Raw genomic sequence first — 22,469 nt, forward strand, 5'->3', positions numbered from 1 at the left:
GAACCATGTATGCTAGCAAGGTCCCCTCAGTTTCCAAGAATTTGCAATGATCTAGAAAAGTTGCGTGACATGTACATTAGCAATGTGGTCTATAGTACATATCTTACAATATACAAATTTGACTACATTTTTTAAAAAAATCTAAAAAGAATAGTAAGGTAATTTCAGATAGCGTTTAAAAATTCTTCTACTGATGCTTACCACATTTATATACTTTCTTCATTTTAACTGAAATGATATATAAATCCAAGAATTGTCATTTAACACATTTTTATTTCAAAACAATTCATTCTGCATAGTTTTTGTTCAATTAGAGATCACTGTACAGAGTCCTACGTCACAATGCTACAGAACATGTATCACTCATCTCAAAATATAATCTGTAGGAGACCCTGACCCCAGTTTCAGGAAGCTGTCAGTAGTCAAGACTTATTAGTATTTTGTGGAATTCTTCCTGAAGCTATACCCTAGTTTTAAGTTTTATATGAAAGTCAAGGAAAATGAAGGTAAGTTTTAGCGCAACAAACTCTTTTGAAGTTAAGGCTAAGTCTGACGGCTTCATGATCCTGGGGCCTAAGGTCATTACCCCCAACAGTGCTAAGTCTGATGGCTTCATGATCTTGGGGCCTAAGGTCATTATCCAAACGGTGCCAAGTCTGACGGATTCATGATCTTGGGGCCTAAGGTCATTACCCAAAACGGTGCCAAGTCTGACGGCTTCATCATCGTGGGACCTAAGGTCATTACCCAAACCGTGCTAAGTCTGACAGCTTCATCATCATGGGGCCTAAGGTCATTACCCAAACGATGCGAAGTCTGACGGCTTCATGATCCTGGGGCTAGGTCATCACACTAACAGTGCTATTAACAACATACGTTAACACAGGTCTTAGTGAAAGTGTTCACCAAACTAAGCAACGCTAACACATAGTGTGCGCTGATTATCATGGCATATGGATGATACACAAATGTTCAACATACAGGTAAATTGCTCAAAGGAGGGGAAATTAATAATTACGAAATTTTGTATTTGTTAATGGTACAGTTTGGCATGGCAAACAGTATTCATGCCAACACACTGCAACGGATTAAAAGTCAGTGAGGATTCTGTGATCTCTTGTTCATAACAATTAAAGCATGCATATATTCAAATGCAAATTAATGACATTTACAGTAAAGATATGTCAAACACTCTCTTTTGTAACAAAGACAAAATACATAAAACAGTCGTTAGCCCTGAACTGGCCTCTAAGTAGGAGTGGATTTACAGTCCTGACAAACACGTTTAGGGTAAACATGTGCTTACATGTACTGACTAAGAATTTCATTTAAATGCTTTAAAGTTCATGATTGGAATACTGCAAAACATAAATAAAACAAAGAGCTATGAAAGGAAATAAAATCCATGACCGCATTACCCCATCATAATGGTCAGGACAAATCGGCCAATCTAACACACAAGTAAATGCACAAGTCAAACAATCCATTTTCACACAATATTATAGCACTTTTGTTTAAATATCATCAACATTCATATTGGACTGCAAAACCCTATCCTTCTGAAGTTGAACCTTAAGTTAAGAGTACTACTAGTATTAGTGTTAATAACTTAAGTTACAATCATCTAAATGTAAATAAACAAATACCTGTTTAAAACTCGAGCAAGTTGCTGGCTGGTGGAAAAGCTACCCTATTTCTTCTAAAATTTGGGACACCTGGTCTGCTTTATTTAGTAAATATATATGCAATTCTAGCAGGAATATTTTGTTTCTTTTTTCTCACATGGTTAGACCATCTAATATACAACATACTCATATCTTTACTTTTCCAAAAGGCTGGTAAAGAAATTTACTATTTTACTTTCAACACTACTAATATGTGTCCCAAATTTTAGAAGAATTAGGGTACTTCCTGTACTTAAATACTTTCAGGTTATGACAAGACTTACCTGCACAGATACACAGGGTTTACTTATTTATTTGATTCTTAATGAAGAATACTGACAATTTTTCAGTTAACGTACACGATGGCAGTCAGTGATTTGTGTGGAGGAAAATGGAGTGCCTAGGGGACCAATTTTCTCACCTGTGATGTAGGGACATGCACACCAACCTGTTGGAAGACAAGCAGTCTTCAACAAACAGCAACACAAGCACTGCTGACCACTTACTGACACCATGGCTTTACAAGCAGTGATAGCGAGAGAGACTAAATATTCCCAATCCAAGGCCAGATTTGAACCCACACCTTGCATGGTCTAGTGACTGAATAGCAAGAACCTTTTTACCTCAAGACCATGGCCCGCCCCCTACATGTAGCTATATGCTTTTTAGCAATCAGATGCTACATGTAACATTCACACATAATAATAAATGATGATATATCCCTCTTTTAAAGCAGTGTTTTACACTAACATTCCTCAGTGAATAATATCAGCACTATGATTTGTTCTGAAGATCACATCCACCATGGAGTTTAAGTTTAACCTGGAACACAAGCCTCAACACACATGCTCCACATGGCATAAAGAGAGGCAAGCCATTCAAAATGAAATCAGTGCTGTATGGGTCCCTTGCCATCTTCTTGACTTTCCTTACAAAGCATGAAGCACAATTTCAATGACAATTTTTATTAACGCTGGGATCTACCTTGGAATTGGGAGAGCTTTGTAAGGCTGGTCCCAGTAAGCTGACATGAGCTTAGCACTATGTGAACAACAGCTACCAGACTGAAGACATTTAAGTACATTGTGGTACACCTATTATTACTTGGCACAGATTCATTAATATTCTATTCTTACATCATAAAACATTATCACAAGTATAAAACTACCGGGTGTATGTAAGGTCCTCACATCAGCAGATTTGTGATTATAGTTTGAAGCTGACACTGATAGTTGGTCCCTTTGTTCCTGGTCATCTAGCTACTTCGTGATTTAAAGAATGCAAATATCAGCCTTGGGATTTAATTCCTTGCTGAATACATATATCCTTGATATTTGATTGCCTTAACTTCCGTAATAGAAATTTACTTGAAGGAACTGAAGGACAGCTTCGCTGTTTTGATAACATCCAACAAAAAAAAAAAAAAAAAACAGTTACAAGCTACGAGTGACATTCATATGAAAATACGTCGAGCAAGATTAAAATTACAGCCATGTAATTTGTGAACAGCTCCAAAAGGACTGTTCTTTGGTAGATGGAAGATGGTAACAATGGCATAGTGTTAACCTTAAATAAAGGCTTGACATGCTTTAATTACTGCATTATTTAATTGCTCAGTATTGAATATTTGCTTAAATAACCGTCACTGATTATGGCCATATATTGAGCATCATTAAACAGTATTGAGAAATTTCCGCAATAAATTCTTCACATGGAAGACCTGCTCTCTTCTCATGCTGATCAGCTTATATTCGAGTGACATTTGGGTTGTATAGCCTGCCAGGATATGCAGCATTATGGTACAGGTGAAACAGTTATGTGACAGGATTGGACATTGTCGTATCTGCCAGGATATACAGCATTATGGGACAGGTGAAACAGTCATTTGACAGGATTGGACATTGTCGTATCTGTCAGGATATGCAGCATTATGGGACAGGTGAAACAGTCATTTGACAGGATTGGACATTTGTAAGGAATGTATCAGCACAGGTGGTTTAACACAAACAACCTTTTTTTCATGATCACTGTTCTTGACTAAAATTGTCTACCTATACTACACTTCACGTATTACCTCTGTCAAGGAAAACTGGTACTACCTTAGTATACTGTGTATCTGACCCACAAAGATGTGTAGAGATGAGAAAGAAAGTAAGAACATGAACATGTGTCAAAGTGTAAAGACCACATGAGAGAAAGATAAGAAGAACATGGAGATGTGACAAAGTGTAAAGACCACATGAGAGAAAGACAAGAACATGGAGATGTGACAAAGTGTAAAGACCACATGGGAGAAAGATAAGAAGAACATGAAGATGTGACAAAGTGTAAAGACCACATGAGAGAAAGATAAGAAAAACATGAAGATGTGACAAAGTGTAAAGACCACATGAGAGAAAGATAAGAAGAACATAAAGATGTGACACAGTGTGCAGATAACATGAGATAAGAGAAAGATAAGAACATGAAGTGACTACACAAACACACTGTAGGACGAGACAGAATGTTAGAACTTGAAGATGTGACATCTATATGTGATATAGATAGAACCAGAGAAGAAGTGGTGCAATGCTGGTCACTTGTGGTATGCAACATATGAGTACAGGTCACATCACCAACTAAGGGTGAGGTGTTAACAAAACGGGACAAACCCCGTCACACAGTGCCTGTGACAAACAGGACGTGCCCATGAAGACCTCTAACACAGGTACCCATGGTAACAACATATCACAATTATCTGTGACAACAAGCAAAAAACTGAGATTTCTCATCACAGAATGTGACCAACAACATAATCAAGAAAAAAACCAACACATGAAGTGAAAGCTTTAGTTCTAAAAAAAAACCCGAAAAAACCCGAAACAATGTCAGTTTCAACTCATCCATCTAAGAACCCGAGCAGCTAAATGAAGTATTATCCATTTATCTCGTGGTCTGAGCAGGGAGATGAAGATTCCTTGTTCATCTATGAATTTGAACAATAACTCCAGTATTTTCGTTCATCTAGAGGTTTGAGCAGAAAGAATTTGATGATATATTTAGTCGTCTTGAGCAGGCTGCAATATTCTTCATTCATATAGAAGTTTGTACAGGAACTTAAGTATTCTGTTTATCTTGAATCTAAGAAAAAATCCATTATTCAAAAAGTTATTCCTCATTTTCCTGGAAATCTGAGCAAGGACTTTCTTAAGTATTCTTCATTTGTCTAGAAATCTGAGCAAGCACTTTCTTAAGTATTCTTCATTTGTCTAGAAATCTGGGGCAAGTACTTTCTAAATTATTCTTCATTTATCTAGATACTTGAAAAATTCTTCATTTATGTATAAATCTAAACACAGACTTAACTATGCTAATTGAAATTCTTCCTGAAACTGAGCCCAGGATTTACAGTTCAGGTTACAAAAAGCATCTGTCACAGTGTTACAGTCATCAATGATGAATCCCTATTCTCCTGGTGCTGTTGTTTGGTTTGTTGATACTACTTTGTCTCTAATCCATGATTTACATCTATAGACAGCAACAAGAGTATGAAAAGACTGAACTGAGTGAGTTGCTTGTCTAGTTGAATGCCACTTGAGCAGTATGTCTACATTTTCCACTTGTTCGTATGGACAAATCTGATGTTGGTACATGCAGGTACATGTTGATATATGTTGGTACATTCTGGGACATGCTGGTACATGAAGACTGGGATTACCAGGACCGAACTGCTGTGACTGGGGTCTATGTACTTTCCCTTTCCCTTTCACTTTCTCACAAAGGCAGATGTCCAACGTAGCACTCTGAGGTTATTTTGGAGAACTCTCTATTGTCACATCACATCATTAAAACAATCCAAACAAAGGGCTAGCATATGCCATTGGTTTCACATTCGGGTGTGGCTGGAAAGGAAAACATGACAAGATGTTAATATCTGGGGCTATTCTCCAAACATATCCACTTTATTTAACCATAATATAGCTTAACTATAATAACACCATACTCACACAGGATGGCAGTCAGTTCTATAGGCAGTTCTAACTGGAGGGACATGGGTAATACACTGACCTTTGGCAAGGTATTGACAAACTTTTCCACAGGTGACATGTGCAGACTTGCAAGCCATGTTGGTGGAAGAGAAGTGGTCTTCAAACAATATAAGACTGTGTAACCAGCACACTATCACCTTAAACATTTTGTGTAACCAAGGCCATTAAAGTCACAACAAAGAAACGTGCCAGGACAAATTTCACAGATTGAACCCACACATCAACTTTGCTGCTGTTTTGGGTTAAAAACAGGTAAAATGACAAATACTACTGAACTTAACTAAAATTGCAACATTCTTTATCTGCATATTTGACACAGTGCAAAAGATCCCCTAAACTCTATATTCCAGTATGTTCACACATTTTTTATTTAGTACTGTATCTTTTTATTTACATATTAATATTTATATTTCTGTTCCTCTCAAGATTAGGACAGGAGAGAAGATTCCCCCGCTGGTACTGAGTGACTACTCACCACAGCTTCATATGAGGTAAATTTTGGAGAGAGATCATCGCCTTTCAGATTGATAAATGCACCCTTGTTTCCCATAGTATCACTGTAACAGGGCAGAAAATTACAATGACTCAACAAGTTCAATTGGAAAACCAGTCAAGAGCAGAATTCATGCCACAAAGTCACAACAGGGTAACAACAAATACATGTACAGAGTAAATGACCCCAAATTTCAACTATGACAAAGTTGTGGCTGAATTCTTACAGTTATCACTGATCTTAGAAAGGTGATTTGAGGTTTCTTTGAAGGCATGATAATATCCTATTGGAAAAATGTAGGATTTAGCACCAGAAGTAACACTGTATCACTTTTATTTGCCTCTCAAAATGCACATTTCCGCAAGAAATCTGAGGTCGTACAACGATACCTATGAATGTTCTAGACAAAAACCACACAGAAGGTACTTTACTAAACTTCCCTAAAAAGTACATTTTTCAGGATGAAAAATTCCAGATACAAGCACCCTGTTACTGCATACTGCACAAGAAACTACAAATAAATGTACTACAAGATAAGCTATTATTTTCAAGAACTGAATTTTCTAATTTGAAAATTGACCCTGCGTCAGGGTTGATTAGTACTCTTCATCTAAAAATGAAGGGCATTTGAATGGTTAGTTTAATTTTACGATGCCTCAAGCTGCACAGAGGCAGTGATATACTGTATGTATCAATATAAATAGAGTATGTTATTATACATAGGCTAAATCCCATGACACAGTACATTAACCAGAGATTTTATCCTTATGTCCACCTATTCCTACTGTACAAGAGGTGTTCCTCGTCTTGCATGACTTACCAGTAATTTGGAGCAGAGAAAACGGTCACACACTTCCTGTCATGACTGATCTCGTAGCCATCATTTTTAACCTCATGGCTGCGTATTATGTAATCCAGTTTATTTCTCTGCAGGAATGCCTTGGTAACATCTGGTCCAAACTGAACACCTACCCCTCTCTTACTGGGTGATCTGCCACACTGAAACTGAGGGTCTGACCACAGCAACTCACACATGGGCCCTGAAAACAGATCACACACTCAACCATCATACTGCAATAAACATGTACATGACAATACTTACACATAGACAACTCCATACTTACTCCATCAAACATCACACACAATATTTGGTGCTACATGTATTCTCCTGAGTAAATAATTTTCCTAAAAACTTTGCTACATCTCAGCACACATGAATAAGGAATGTGCAGTGAGTTAACTCATATGTATGACACTGGGAGCTATGGGCAGAATCAGTGTTTTTGTCTATGGTACACATTTACTCTATCGGAAAGCCTTTAAAAAAAAACAGGAAAATCATAAAAGAACATCATGATCAGACAAAATAAAAGGCAGATTGTTAATGTTATTTTTATTCCATTTTTGAATGTTGGTTCACCCATGAAACACAAAATAAAAGAGGTGTTACCTTAATAAGGTTGCACTAATCCTGACTGGCACAACACATATATCACACCCACACATTTATCCTTAGTTGTGAATCCAAAATGAAATAGATACACATTTTGTCTGAGAATATGTGAAGTTGCTGGTCAACAAATAAAATTATTGTTGTTTAACACTATACTCAATAATTGTCCAGGGGCCTCTGTGGCTCAGTCAGTTAGCACGGCAGCGCAGGGTAATGACCCAAGAGTTTTCCACCAATGCAATCGCTGTGATTTCAAGTTAAGCTCATGCAGGCTTCCTCTCCGGCCATATGTGGGAAGGTCTGCCAGCAACCTGTGGATGGTTGTTTCCCCGGGGCTATGTTCGGTTTCCACCCACCCACCACAATGCTGGCCGCTGTTGCATAAGTGAAATATTCTTGAGTACGGCGTAACACACCAATCAAATAAATAATAATTGTCCATTAATATGATGATGGTAAGGTTTATCAGGAGAAGGTACCAGAGTGCCCGTAATTAACCCTCGACCTTTGGCAAGTCACTGATAGACTTTCCAAAGTGTCATGTACAAACAAATGGTTAAGCTGTGAACACACGAGTGCCATCAACCGTAAATTGTCACCAGGAACTTTGCTGAACAATGAGAGTGGGAAAATTCATGACTAGGCTGTGGTTGAAATCTTGTATGCTGGGTGCTGGGAGTCCTGCACCTGTCCACTGAGAGGTGTCACGTTCTCAGATAAAATTTTGTGTCCCTTTTGTAAAGCCTTTCATACCACTGTTAAGTCCTACAGTACATTCGTAAACACGCTGTCCAGTCTGAGAAGTCTTCGATCTTATCGTAAAGTTGGCAAAGCCTTTGGTACATCTGTAACCATTTGAAAAGTCTTCAACATGTGATGTGCTATTCAACATTTATATTAAGCTCACCTGAGTCTGGTGGTTGTTTGTTTCTTTCTATTTTCCTAATGTCATCTAATGTAACCGTGTCTTCTGAAAACAACCCACCATGCATTACCTGTAAACAACAACACCACAATAGTTACTACAGACTATTGTATGAGAAGTAATTGTAGGAGGAAATAGCCTATTAACAAAGTTGACAACCCACGGTAACTGACAGGACTAAGTACATGTACAGTAGAAGCACATTATACCTGACAAGCAAACTGACATCAGAAGAACCACTGAATCTTCCATCATTGGTGGTGAACTACTGTAGTGCTGGCAACAGTTGTTAAGCACAATAGTATTCATGTATTGGAGACCAGCTAGCCTATTCCATGTATGATGAAGCTCTGTAAAACCACCTTATCTGGATGCACTTTGTCATCCTGATTTGGTGCACGCGAATGGTCACATGGAAAATGGGTGCCCTTTGTCCAACTGATTTGGAACAGGCGACTGGTCACATGGAAACTGGGTGCACTTTGTCCTACTGATTTGGTGCACGCGCCTGGTCAAATGGAAACTGGGTGCACTTTGTCCTACTGATTTGGTGCATGTGACTGGTCAAATGGAAACTGGGTGCACTTTGTCCAACTGATTTGGTGCACACGAGTGGTCACATGGAAAATGGGTGCCCTTTGTCCAACCGATTTGGAACAGGCGACTGGTCACATGGAAACTGGGTGCACCTTGTCCTACTGATTTGGTGCACACGCCTGGTCAAATGGAAAATGGGTGCACTCTGTCGTACTGATCTGGTGCATGCGACTGGTCAAATGGAAACTGGGTACACTTTGTCCTACTGATCCGGTGCATGTGACTGGTCAAATGGAAATTGGGTGCACTCTGTCGTACTGATCTGGTGCATGCGACTGGTCAAATGGAAACTGGGTACACTTTGTCCTACTGATTTGGTGCATGCGACTGGTCAAATGGAAACTGGGTACACTTTGTCCTACTGATTTGGTGCATGCGCCTGGTCAAATGGTAACTGGGTGCACTTTGTCCTATAGATTTGGCGCATGCGACTGGTCAAGTGGAAACTGGGTGCAAATTGTCCTACTGATTTGGTGCATGTGACTGGTCAAAAGGAAACTGGGTGCACTTTGTCCTACTGATTTGGTGCATGCGACTGGTCAAATACAAATTGGGTGCACTTTGTCCTACTGATTTGGTGCATGCGACTGGTAAAATGGAAACTGGGTGCACTTTGTCCTACTGATTTGGTGCATGCGACTGGTCAAATGGAAACTGGGTGCACTTTGTCCTACTGATTTGGTGCATGCGACTGGTCAAATGGAAACTGGGTGCACTTTGTCCTACTGATTTGGTGCATGCGACTGGTCAAAAGGAAACTGGGTGCACTTTGTCCTACTGATTTGGTGCACGCGAGTCATCACATGGAAACTGGGTGCCCTTTGTCCTTCTGATTTGGTGCACGCGACCGATCAAATGGAAACTGGGAGCCCTTTGTCCTACTGATTTGGTGCATGTGACTGGTCAAGTGGAAACTGGGTGTACTTTGTCCTACTGGTTTGGTGCACACGAGTGGTCACATGGAAACTGGGTGCACTTTGTCCTGATTTGGTGCGTGCGACTGGTCACATGGAAACTGGGTGCACCTTGTCCTACTGATTTGGTGCACACGCCTGGTCAAATGGAAAATGGGTGCACTCTGTCGTACTGATCTGGTGCATGCGACTGGTCAAATGGAAACTGGGTACACTTTGTCCTACTGATCCGGTGCATGTGACTGGTCAAATGGAAATTGGGTGCACTCTGTCGTACTGATCTGGTGCATGCGACTGGTCAAATGGAAACTGGGTACACTTTGTCCTACTGATTTGGTGCATGCGACTGGTCAAATGGAAACTGGGTACACTTTGTCCTACTGATTTGGTGCATGCGCCTGGTCAAATGGTAACTGGGTGCACTTTGTCCTATAGATTTGGCGCATGCGACTGGTCAAGTGGAAACTGGGTGCAAATTGTCCTACTGATTTGGTGCATGTGACTGGTCAAAAGGAAACTGGGTGCACTTTGTCCTACTGATTTGGTGCATGCGACTGGTCAAATACAAATTGGGTGCACTTTGTCCTACTGATTTGGTGCATGCGACTGGTAAAATGGAAACTGGGTGCACTTTGTCCTACTGATTTGGTGCATGCGACTGGTCAAATGGAAACTGGGTGCACTTTGTCCTACTGATTTGGTGCATGCGACTGGTCAAATGGAAACTGGGTGCACTTTGTCCTACTGATTTGGTGCATGCGACTGGTCAAAAGGAAACTGGGTGCACTTTGTCCTACTGATTTGGTGCACGCGAGTCATCACATGGAAACTGGGTGCCCTTTGTCCTTCTGATTTGGTGCACGCGACCGATCAAATGGAAACTGGGAGCCCTTTGTCCTACTGATTTGGTGCATGTGACTGGTCAAGTGGAAACTGGGTGTACTTTGTCCTACTGGTTTGGTGCACACGAGTGGTCACATGGAAACTGGGTGCACTTTGTCCTGATTTGGTGCGTGCGACTGGTCAAATGGAAACTGGGGGCCCTTTGTCCTTCTAATTTGGTGCATGTGACTGGTCAAATGGAAACTGGGTGCAAATTGTCCTCCAGATTTGATGCATGCGACTGGTCAAATGGAAACTGGGTGCACTTTGTCCTACTGATTTGGTGCATGCTACTGGTAAAATGGAAACTGGGTGCACTTTGTCCTACTGATTTGGTGCATGCAACTGGTCAAATGGAAACTGGGTGAACTTTGTCCTACTGATTTGGTGCATGCGACTGGTTAAATGGAAACTGGGTGCACTTTGTCCTACTGATCCGGTGCATGCGACTGGTCAAAAGGAAACTGGGTGCACTTTGTCCTACTGATCCGGTGCATGTGACTGGTCAAATGGAAATTGGGTGCACTCTGTCGTACTGATCTGGTGCATGCGACTGGTCAAATGGAAACTGGGTACACTTTGTCCTACTGATTTGGTGCATGCGACTGGTCAAATGGAAACTGGGTACACTTTGTCCTACTGATTTGGTGCATGTGACTGGTCAAGTGGAAACTGGGTACACTTTGTCCTACTGATTTGGTGCATGCAACTGGTCAAAAGGAAACTGGGTGCACTTTGTCCTACTGATTTGGTGCACGCGACTGGTCAAATGGAAACTAGGTGCGCTTTATACAAGTTTACATATGACCAAAATTTTATGAGAATTTATACATTTCGCTTTTGCTGATTTTTGCATGTTTTTACAACATAACAGATCTCGTGATCAGAACGCTCAAAACCTTGACCAAAACGCAACCCTACTTCTCTAAAACAGAATTCACATTCAAAGGTTGAACATAAAATGACATGGAGTACTTACTAAAACTTTCTTATTTATACAATGTGCCAATGGTAGCCAGTTGAACACTTCCGTGAATAAATCTGCCATCTGCTGGGAATATGTGGGTTAAATGTCAAGGTCATCAAGAACTTTAAATTGATAGCTAAGCATGTAAAAAATAAGAAATATAACAAAGAGAAAAACAGTTTTATATTACAGTAATTCTTCAACAACCTTTCGCAAATTTGCAAGATGTTTATGCAAGCACATTTTGAAGGCATTATTCTGTGTATACACATAAAATTATACCTCTCTTTAAGCTGTGACACTGACCAATGCAACTGATGGAGTCTCCAAAATCAAATTCAACATATGCATAAATTCCACTAAAAGTTGCTCTTACCCATGTCAAAAGGTTGAGGACTTATTATATTATGTAAGTGCTGAGCTTCTACGTGAAACCGCCTATTGCGTTGCTGTTACATTAACACAGCAGCTCAGCTTCTACGTGAAGCTGCCTGTTGCGTTGCTGTTACATTAACACAGCAGATCAGCTTCTATGTGAAGCTGCCTGTTGTGTTGCTTTTACTTTAACACAGCAGCTCAGCTTCTACGTGAAGCTGCCTGTTGCGTTGCTGTTACACTAACACAGCAACTCAGGTTCTACGTGAAGCTGCCTGTTGCATTGCTGTTTACATTAACACAGCAGCTCAGCTTCTACGTGAAGCTGCCTGTTGTGTTGCTGTTTACATTAACACAGCAACCCAGCTTCTACGTGAAGTTGCCTGCTGCATTGCTGTTACTTTAACACAGCAACTGAGCTTCTATGTGAAGCTGCCTGTTGCATTGCTGTTTACATTAACACAGCTGCTCAGCTTTTACGTGAAGCTGCCTGTTGCATTGCTGTTACATTACACAACAGCTCAGCTTCTACGTGAAACTACCTGTTGCGTTGCTGTTACATTAACACAAGAGCTCAGCTTTTACATGAAACTGCCTGTTGTGTTGCTGTTTACATTAACACAACAGCTGAGCTTCTACATAAAACTGTCTGTTGACATTAATCACACAAGATCTGTAATATTCCACATATACCGAAAATGAGACTTTCTGAGTGACATGGTCCGTTTGGCTGAGAAACACCAATGGTTTGTTATTTGCCTTCAACACAAGAGTCTAAGACAGTTCAATTAATTATGGTTAAAGTTTACCACACATGCAAAAGGATATTTGCTCTTAACCTCTCCTTCAAAACCGTACATCTGGTTCATTGTCACACTTTCATGGTTTCCTGTAATTAACAGAAAAGTTTGGGTCACATGGCTTTTATGTGATATGTGATGTGACAAAGCATACAGCGTATTAACTTTTACCCACCTGACCATATACGGATCCACACAAGTAATATAACTGTATGAGAGAATATTTGTGATGTTGACCCCATAATCTGTCTTACAGTTTCAGCTGTACTGAAATATGAAAGATTTGAAGACAAGGCTCAGTAAATTCTACATTACAAATGCTACTGAGCGATCTCCTGTAGCACTGAAAGCATGAGGAGGAGATGAGTTTTTTCGTTATTTCCAAGAAAACACCATACAAGATCAGAAACTCACAAAAATGCTGCAGAGTATGTTTACATACCTCTAGCCATAAAGAAATGGTCTGGATAGAGCAGCTTGAAACCTAGCAGGGTGAAGATACACTCCACTGAGAAAGAGCCTCGGTCCACAAAGTCACCGTTAAACAGCTGGGTGGGTTGTCAAGGAGGATATACACTTACATATACAATTGTGTAATTCAGGTGAACAAAAAACACACGCACACACAACACACACAATGTATTAACTGCAGGCCTCGACATAAGAAGCGATCGAACCGGCTGATCGCCTGTCGGTCTCCTAAATGTACATTCAGGGGAACAAATTTTCGATCACCACATAAACTCCAGGGGAATGATAATTTCCGTGTTGGCAAGTAGGTTACAAATAGCTAAATTTATTTTACTTACAGGAAAATCTGCACAAACTTTATGCCGGTTTAAAAAGAAAAAGAACTGACCACCTATGTCGGTAAAATGAAAATGGCTGCTTGCATCGGTAAGCGTAGACTCCTTATATTTAATGTGACCTATGATTGGCTCAGTGAAAATTGCGTGACCAATGAAATGTTTCGTTTAATAATCCCAAATACATGTTCGCATCTCTGAGGGGTTTGTGGACGTACATGGTTTGAAAAATGACTTAGAAACAGAATATTGACTGTAATTTAATGATTAATATTTTAATTAAGGCTATTACCATGTTAAAATTGATCAATATCAATTATATTGAGAATATTATTAAAATCAATACATACCTATGACAATTCTCTGTATTAGTTTTCTTTCAAACACGATCAAACCTGATTCTTAAAATGAAGAAAACATATAGCTTGTATACTGGGGCCAATTCTCTTCACACGGCCTTTCTGTAATCAGTTTGTGAAGCTAACATATGGGTTTGGGGTTCCCATACACCTTTCTAGAGAGTACGGTCCCCCTGATTACAGAAAAGTCGGCAAAAAGAACGCACAAGATTGAACGAACTGTGTAGGCTTAAGGTGATCAATCGAGGCGATCGACTGATGGGGAAGGGGTGACCAGAACTTAGATGTTCTGACTGAAAATCCAGGAGAACGATTTACCGATCCCCTCGTTCATCCTTAAGGCGAGGTGTTAATTGCAAAGATTCACCACAAGAATGCAGTAATACAAATGTATAAAGCCCTGGCTAATACTGTATTATACAAAAACTTGCTCACACAATAACTTCACCATGAAAGTTACTGGACTGTTCGTCTATCTGTCAGAAGCTAGATAGAAAAAGTTATTCACAAATTCTGATAAAATTGTCTTCACAAGAGAACCTTGGTCTAAGGGCCAATCCGTTAAATTTTGGTTGTTGGCCAAATGTGGATTCAGGAATTTTTTTTTCAGGATATTACAAAATGTAGAGTATTTTACCTTTGTTTGTGCGGGAATTTAAACATTTAGATGTGACAAAGGTTTGCTCTTTAGAGAGCCTTCTAGCTTTCATTTCAAGGATACATAAGGGTTTACTTTAGATGGAAAGCCATTCAGTTCAAATATATTCATTAAATCATAAAACTGTCCATGGATATCACCACACACTGTGAACTTCTCATTCTGAAATAGAAATAATACATCATAACACCATCCATGAATATACGCACACACTGTGAGCTTTTCATTCTGAAACAGAAATAATACATCTTAACACTGTCCATGGATATCACCACACACTGTGAGCTTCTCATTCTGAAACGGAAATAATACATCTTAACACTGTCCATGGATATCACCACACACTGTGAGATTCTCATTCTGAAACAGAAATAATACATCTCGACACTGTCCATGGATATCACCACACACTGTGAGCTTCTCATTCTGAAACAGAAATAATACATCGTAACACTGTCCATGGATATCACCACACACTGTGAGCTTTTCATTCTGAAACAGAAATAATACATCGTGACACTGTCCATGGATATCACCACACACTGTGAGCTTTTCATTTTGAAGCAGAAATAATACATCTTAACACTGTCCATGGATATCACCACACACTGTGAATTTCTCATTTTGAAACAGAAATAAAGCAATATCGTACTTCTTGTAACTCAAAGACATGATGATACATGATAGAACTGTTCATGGATTTCAGCACACAGTATGAGCCTCTCATCCCGAAACAGAAATAATTGGCCACAAAGCAAATATGTGAGTGATTTCTTGCATTAACAAAGCATATGTCAAAAGGCAAAAGTTATCATCGGGTCTTTGAACAAAAACAGAATCAAGTGTATACTGACTGATGTCAGATACTAGCAAAACTTACCCCAGGGATTGTTATATCAACAAGAGAAGGCTGAGATGAAAAGATTTCTTTGGCCTGGAGTAAAATCTGAAAACAGACACATTTTATATAATATACAAATAGAATTACATGCGGATACTAAAAAGATTTATTTATTTATTTGATTGGTGTTTTCGCCGTACTCAAGAATATTTCACTTATACGACGGCGGTCAGCATTATGATGGGTGGAAACCGGGCAGAGCCTGGGGGAAACCCACGACCATCCGCAGGTTGCTGACAGACCTTCCCACGTACGGCCAGAGAAGATACTAAAAAGAAAATTCTAGAAAAAAATTTTGCACCTGCATATGTTGTGTAGTGTAATTTGGGAGATCATCCAGTGAGGAAGGCCCCAAAACCAAGAAATCCCTGTTGGCTGACCTGAAAATAATCCAGCCAATCTAAAAATGGTGTCCTGTGGCATGGTATGTCACTTAATTATACATTTTAAATGTCTGTCAGCAACTTGTGTTACAATTTCCTTTGATAGCCAAAACATTGCGCTTGACGAAAATATAGTTGATACAAGACAAGTTACATGAGAGAGTACAAATGGGTCTTTAAGGAACTGTCCTGGAAACAGAGTTACATGAGAGAGTACAAATGGGTCTTTCTGAAACTGTCCTAGATACAGAGTTACATGAGATGGTAGAAATGGGTCTTTCTGGAACTGTCCTAGATACAGAGTTATATGAGAGAGTACAATGTACAAATGGGTCTTTCTGGAACTGTCCTAGATACAGTTACATGAGATAGTAGAAATGGGTCTTTCTGGAACTGTCCTAGATACAGAGTTATATGAGAGAGTACAATGTACAAATGGGTCTTTCTGGAACTGTCCTAGATACAGAGTTATATGAGAGAGTACAATGTACAAATGGGTCTTTCTGGAACTGTCCTAGATACAGAGTTATATGAGAGAGTACAATGTACAAATGGGTCTTTCTGGAACTGTCCTAGATACAGTTACATGAGAGCGTACAAATGGGTCTTTCTGGAACCGTAGATACAGAGTTACATGAGAGAGTACAATGTACAAATGGGTCTTTCTGGAACTGTTCTAGATACAGAGTTACATGAGATGGTACAATGTACAAATGTTTTTTTCTGGAACTGTCCTAGATACAGAGTTATATGAGAGAGTACAATGTACAAATGGATCTTTCTGGAACTGTGCTAGATACAGTTACATGAGATGGTAGAAATAGGTCTTTCTGGAACTGTCCTAGATACAGAGTTATATGAGAGAGTACAATGTACAAATGGGTCTTTCTGGAACTGTCCTAGACACAGAGTTATATGAGAGAGTACAATGTACAAATGGATCTTTCTGGAACTGTTCTAGATACAGAGTTACATGAGATGGTACAATGTACAAATGTTTTTTTCTGGAACTGTCCTAGATACAGAGTTACATGAGAGAGTACAATGTACAAATGGATCTTTCTGGAACTGTGCTAGATACAGTTACATGAGATGGTAGAAATAGGTCTTTCTGGAACTGTCCTAGACACAGAGTTATATGAGAGAGTACAATGTACAAATGGATCTTTCTGGAACTGTCCTAGATACAGTTACATGAGATGGTAGAAATAGGTCTTTCTGGAACTGTCCTAGATACAGAGTTATATGAGAGAGTACAATGTACAAATGGATCTTTCTGGAACTGTGCTAGATACAGAGTGAAAGCTTATTTACTTAGGCACAAAACTTAGTTGCTCAATCATCCTTTTTAAAGCTCTACCAATCTTGTTCAATTCAGTCTTCTGTTGCATTTCAAGGTCTAATTATCTTCTACAGCTTACATATGCCCTTAATATTTCCGCTCCGGGCACGGTACCCCTCTTGTTTTACCTTCTTACTGTTGAGCACAACTTTTTATGTGGCTTTGTGACAGCGATGAATTATTCAGAATCTGGCAAAATTGAAAACTTGAAAACGGCTAATCTTCAGGCGAAATACAGTAAATTACTTGTACCCACCTGGTATGCATATTTTCGGTGTAATTTCTTTTGGTCTTTGAAAGTTAGCATAAGCTGTGTCATGAACTCTCCTGTGACTTTCCCACCTTCCTCCATCTCAGGGCCCTCATATTCATCTTCTATGGCTGAAACATGGGTGATAAAGTGACTGAGAAAATTTCTACTAGTCTCTTCCTATCATGATTTCTCACACATCCAGATTTCTCAAACATCCAGTCCCATACTACTTTAGACTAAAACTACATTGGACTTAAATCTCAAGTGCAAGTACCCTAATTCCTCAACTTTCAGTGAAATTTGTGCAAATTTTAATTTGACTTTGGAGACAAAACTGCATAGGTTGGATTGACCAATTTCAGGGCTTTGCAATTGTATAATTTTATCAGTCTACACAAAATAATACCTTCAGAATATGCTTGAAAAACACCTTGCAAACAACTGAAAAGGTTGTAGAACTACAGTAAAACTAGAAATTGATACCAATTTGAGTTTGGAGGAAATGTTTTTTTGTCTCTTATAAGCAGAATACACTCATCACAAAACAAAATGTAAAGTGCCTAGTGCTGTTTTACCCATGCTTTCCAAATCAATCTGCTCTGCTACTGACTTATCATCCACAGCAATGGCCTTCTCAAATGCTATCCTCTTCACAATCTTATTACATTCATTATATTTGGCCCGGGCATCTTTGTCATTTGGCTTTGCTTTAGCCACCTAAAACACAAGGAATTAATATAGCAAACGATCTCTATTTTCGATAAGGTAATATGGTCAGGGTTTCAAATTACTAATATACGTATATAATTAAAGGATACCTGAAAAGGTTACTGGTACCACAGCACGCCAGCGCGGCGTAATGACCAAGGAGCTTCCTATCAATGCAGTAGCTGTGAGTTCAAGTCCAGCTCATGCTGGCTTCCTCTCCGGCCATATGTGGAAAGGTTTGCCACCAACCTGCGAATGGTCGTGGGATTCCCCTGGGCTCTGCCCGGTTTCGTCCCACCATGATGCTGACCGCTGTCATGTAAGTGAAATATTCTTAAGTACAGCGTAAAACACCAATTATATAAGCAAATGAAAAGGTGCTACAAAACCATGAGTATGGTTTTTAAAAATTTGAAGATAAATTTGCCAAAAATTATATATTTTTTTTTCACATTTTTAAGGCACAACCCTCTATTTTATACATATTTTTGGTCAAAGGTCAGATATATTTGGAAGTGACAACAATGACATGACTGATGAACAACACTGAAGTGACGACATTGACATGATTGATGAACAATTCGGGCTACCCACCCAAACTAAGCTGATCTGATAGCTATCACTGTTGACCTCATCACAGCAGGCTACTTAATTTTAAGAATGATGACTAAGGCCTTATAAAAACTGAAGCTCAAAGGCATTTTACTTCTCCCCATGAGGAAAGTTGAGAAGCCTTTTTGTACTTCTATATGTTAGGCCACATCATATACTCGCCATTAAAACCAAGAGCTTCATGTATCCTTCAAGCAAAATTTTTCATTCTTTGCACTGAAAAAAAGCAAAACGAAAAGAATCACTCTTGTAAACAAACACATATTTTAAAATACCAAATGGGAAGGACAGTTTTTCAAATATTTTCTCAATTCTCAATACTCACAGCTTCAAAGTCTTTCAAGGCAAGTTTAAATTTGCCCAAGGCCATGTTAGCAGATGCTCTTCTGTAATATGCCTACAAAACACATATAAAGCTCATGACACACCAAGGTTTTACACTGTGTTCAGCATATGTTACTTGCACCAGCAGCATTTAGACGCATAAACTATATACATAAAATATTTTCATTTCCACTTCTAAGCTTCACAAAATAGAGTGCTGTAGCAAGGCTAAATACTGAATCATGTACCACCTTCCATCAGTTTTTGGAGTTGCCACATAACAGCAAGGTGACTGGTCAGTTATGAGTTTATGAGAAAGAGCATTCCACCTTCATTACTATACCTTAACATATGTCTTGTCCAGCTCCAAGGCTTTGGATGCATCTGACAGTGCATAACCAAAGCACTCTGTACGGAGATAGGCCAAGCTACGGTTCCCATAGTATGCTGCTACAAAAGGATTCAGTTCTAATGCCTGAGAATAAAATGTTATAGCCTGGCTGTAGTCTTCCTCTGCAAAGTAATAATAAAAATATCAAAATTTAAATATTAAGATGGCCATCTCCCTTTTGATCTTTATGAATAGAAAAAAAAGAGTATATATAGAGAACAGTTGATGAGATATGAGCTCAAGTTTTCAAAATGATTTATAAACATAAACCAAGTCAAAACAAATTTGGTGAAAACTTTAAGCACGTAACATTCACCATGTTTTAAGCTGATTTTCTGTCAGTAACTTCGCTCTGATAGGCTGCTCAATTGTCTTTATAGTTTCAGGGTGAAGAGAAACAGAATAAGTTCTGTACATAATCTCTGGCCTAAAGACTGCAACCTGGGAGAAGTGATGGCTGAGGGAGACCGAGACATTGCCATACATTAATATACAGACACCGCTGCCACCTATTTTTATTCTTCTCTCTCTGCAGAATCTGAAGGGTACAAGAGGCTAACTCAGTATGCTTGTGATTGTTAAAAGAAGATTGGTATTTTCTCAGTTGGCAGCCTTCTGATTTCAAAGAATGTTTTACGTTGAGTTTATAATTCTTCTGCTCATATTGGCAAACTTGTGCCATATTTCAATACTTTTTGTTAACATATTTTATCCACAAATTCCTCACTCTCTCTCTACCTGGCCCATGTTTATTAACAATGACATTAAAGGGAGCGAGTGGGTGTGTTGGTGGAATGAGCACTTCAGCACCTGAAATGGACTAAACTAAACATCCCTTTTGAATAAAGTTTTAGTTTCACACTGCTGGGATGTTGCAGGGGGTAGCCCAAGCCTGCAGGCCTCCACTCCGTAAACACAAAAGTACTCATCCTATTTAATTCCATGAGTAAAATTTTACTTACATGTAGCTCAACGGCGTGCCCTCATCCTTGTGTTTGGTATACACTAAATCCCAAAATCATTTAAAGTGTCAAAACCGAAAGTGATAACCCCCACCCCTCTACCAATATTCTAGCCACTGAAACATTTCAACTTAAAAGTCATATCGACACATGCCATATTTCATACTCCAACCTCATGCAAATTACATGCTGGCGGTTTGAAAATTTTCTTTCAGAAAATTCTTCTCTGTCACTGAGAATTTGTTTTGTATTTTTGTTTTGCCTTCAAATATAAGAATATTGCAGTCGCTGGATTTTGTTGTCAACAGTCTATCTTTTAAACAGCCAACTTGTATATTTCCATAGGTCCTACTTCAAAAATATGGTGTGTGCTGGTTGTACGTGTTCAAATTAATTTTGAAAGTTTTAATGGCTGGATTACGGTTAAATTATGGTTTATGAACGCAGTACTTGATACGTCCACTAGTCCGACACTGCTCTGATGTTAGGTTTGGCAAAAAGTTCGCTCCACCAAGGGTGGTCACAAACCATGCAACGTCAGAGCGCACTCCATTTCTTGTCTTTGTCAAAACCAAGAAATATTGGGCCAACAACTGATCCATGTGTTCGTGATAAATTGACACACTGACACAAAAGGAACATAAGTGTCGGTAACTTCAGGACATATAGAGACGTATTTTAATGGGCAATTTTTATAAGGTTTTTAAATGGGGCGTACGACGTTGGTTTGGGCCATCCCTGGCTAAACAACATTTTGCCAAACCTAACGTCGCTAACAATCTCGCATTAATTTCTACCAGCCAGATGCCTTGGGGGATCTAAAATTGTTCTCGATTTACAAAGTTGAGTCCTGTTCGCCTGGACTATGCATGGGAAGCTCTGTTCCGTATATTTTAACATTTTACCCCGGTTCTGCATTTGTCCAGTCTCATTCGTACTGCAATCTCCTGTCTTTTATTAGCTGTCAGACAAAGGGAATGTTCAGAGTTTGCAGACCTAAACTAATGATCAATACAAGTGTGGTGGCCATCGAAATTTGGGCCCTTGATGATACCACTTTTACTGACCGATGCAGCTTTTATGACGCACCAGGCCTTCACACGACTTTATTGTTGCTTACTTTTGAAGAACTGATTGGCTTTTTCTTTGACTTCCTCCGCTTTAATTTTATCCTCCTCTGTTAGCGAATCTTTCGTCTTCAGGAGGGGCTTTCCAGAATTTTTTGGCGTGATTTCCTCGTTTATCGCCTCGCCGTCGGCCATCTTGACGATGGAACTGCTGCCGAAAAGCGAGCGATATGATTGGTTAATAATTGCCCAAATGTAAGTGGCAACTTAATTTTATAATAAATGTACTTTTAACCACATACATGTAGGCCTACAGCGTTCTTGATATTTTTCAGTATAGTCATATGTCGTACTCGACACAGGCGTGTCAACAAATGGTTATTTCACCATCATACGCCAGTATCGTATATGCCTGTGAGATGTATGTTATACCGATAGCTGAAGTTTTGGTTCGAGTATCCGGGAGTCTCAGACCTAAGCCCTATATATTTAGTGAAATGGTAGCCTACAGAATATTGATTGATCCACGTAAAGGATAGTCTAGGCCTAGTCTTGTCAAAATACAAGCCGAAAAAAATATTAAAAACACGTGTAGGCCTTCAGTG

At 39.2% G+C, this 22,469-nt stretch overlaps 1 protein-coding gene across 1 annotated transcript; it reads right to left on the reverse strand.

Moving 5' to 3' along the window:
* Positions 1 to 261: 261 nt before the first annotated feature.
* Positions 262 to 22,059, reverse strand: LOC135466144 (serine/threonine-protein phosphatase 5-like). The gene is made up of 14 exons (XM_064743515.1): positions 21,918 to 22,059; positions 19,788 to 19,957; positions 19,446 to 19,517; positions 18,376 to 18,517; positions 17,804 to 17,928; positions 15,802 to 15,867; positions 14,985 to 15,083; positions 13,541 to 13,646; positions 13,123 to 13,187; positions 11,936 to 12,013; positions 8,546 to 8,633; positions 7,006 to 7,225; positions 6,168 to 6,249; positions 262 to 5,545 (listed from the first exon to the last, which is right to left on the reverse strand). The coding sequence occupies exons 1-14, from the start codon at positions 22,057 to 22,059 to the stop codon at positions 5,489 to 5,491; spliced, it is 1,512 nt and encodes a 503-aa protein (XP_064599585.1). The 3' UTR covers positions 262 to 5,488.
* Positions 22,060 to 22,469: the final 410 nt, after the last annotated feature.

This window comes from Liolophura sinensis, chromosome 6, assembly GCF_032854445.1.
Source record: "Liolophura sinensis isolate JHLJ2023 chromosome 6, CUHK_Ljap_v2, whole genome shotgun sequence".
Taxonomy (NCBI): Eukaryota; Metazoa; Mollusca; class Polyplacophora; order Chitonida; family Chitonidae; genus Liolophura; species Liolophura sinensis.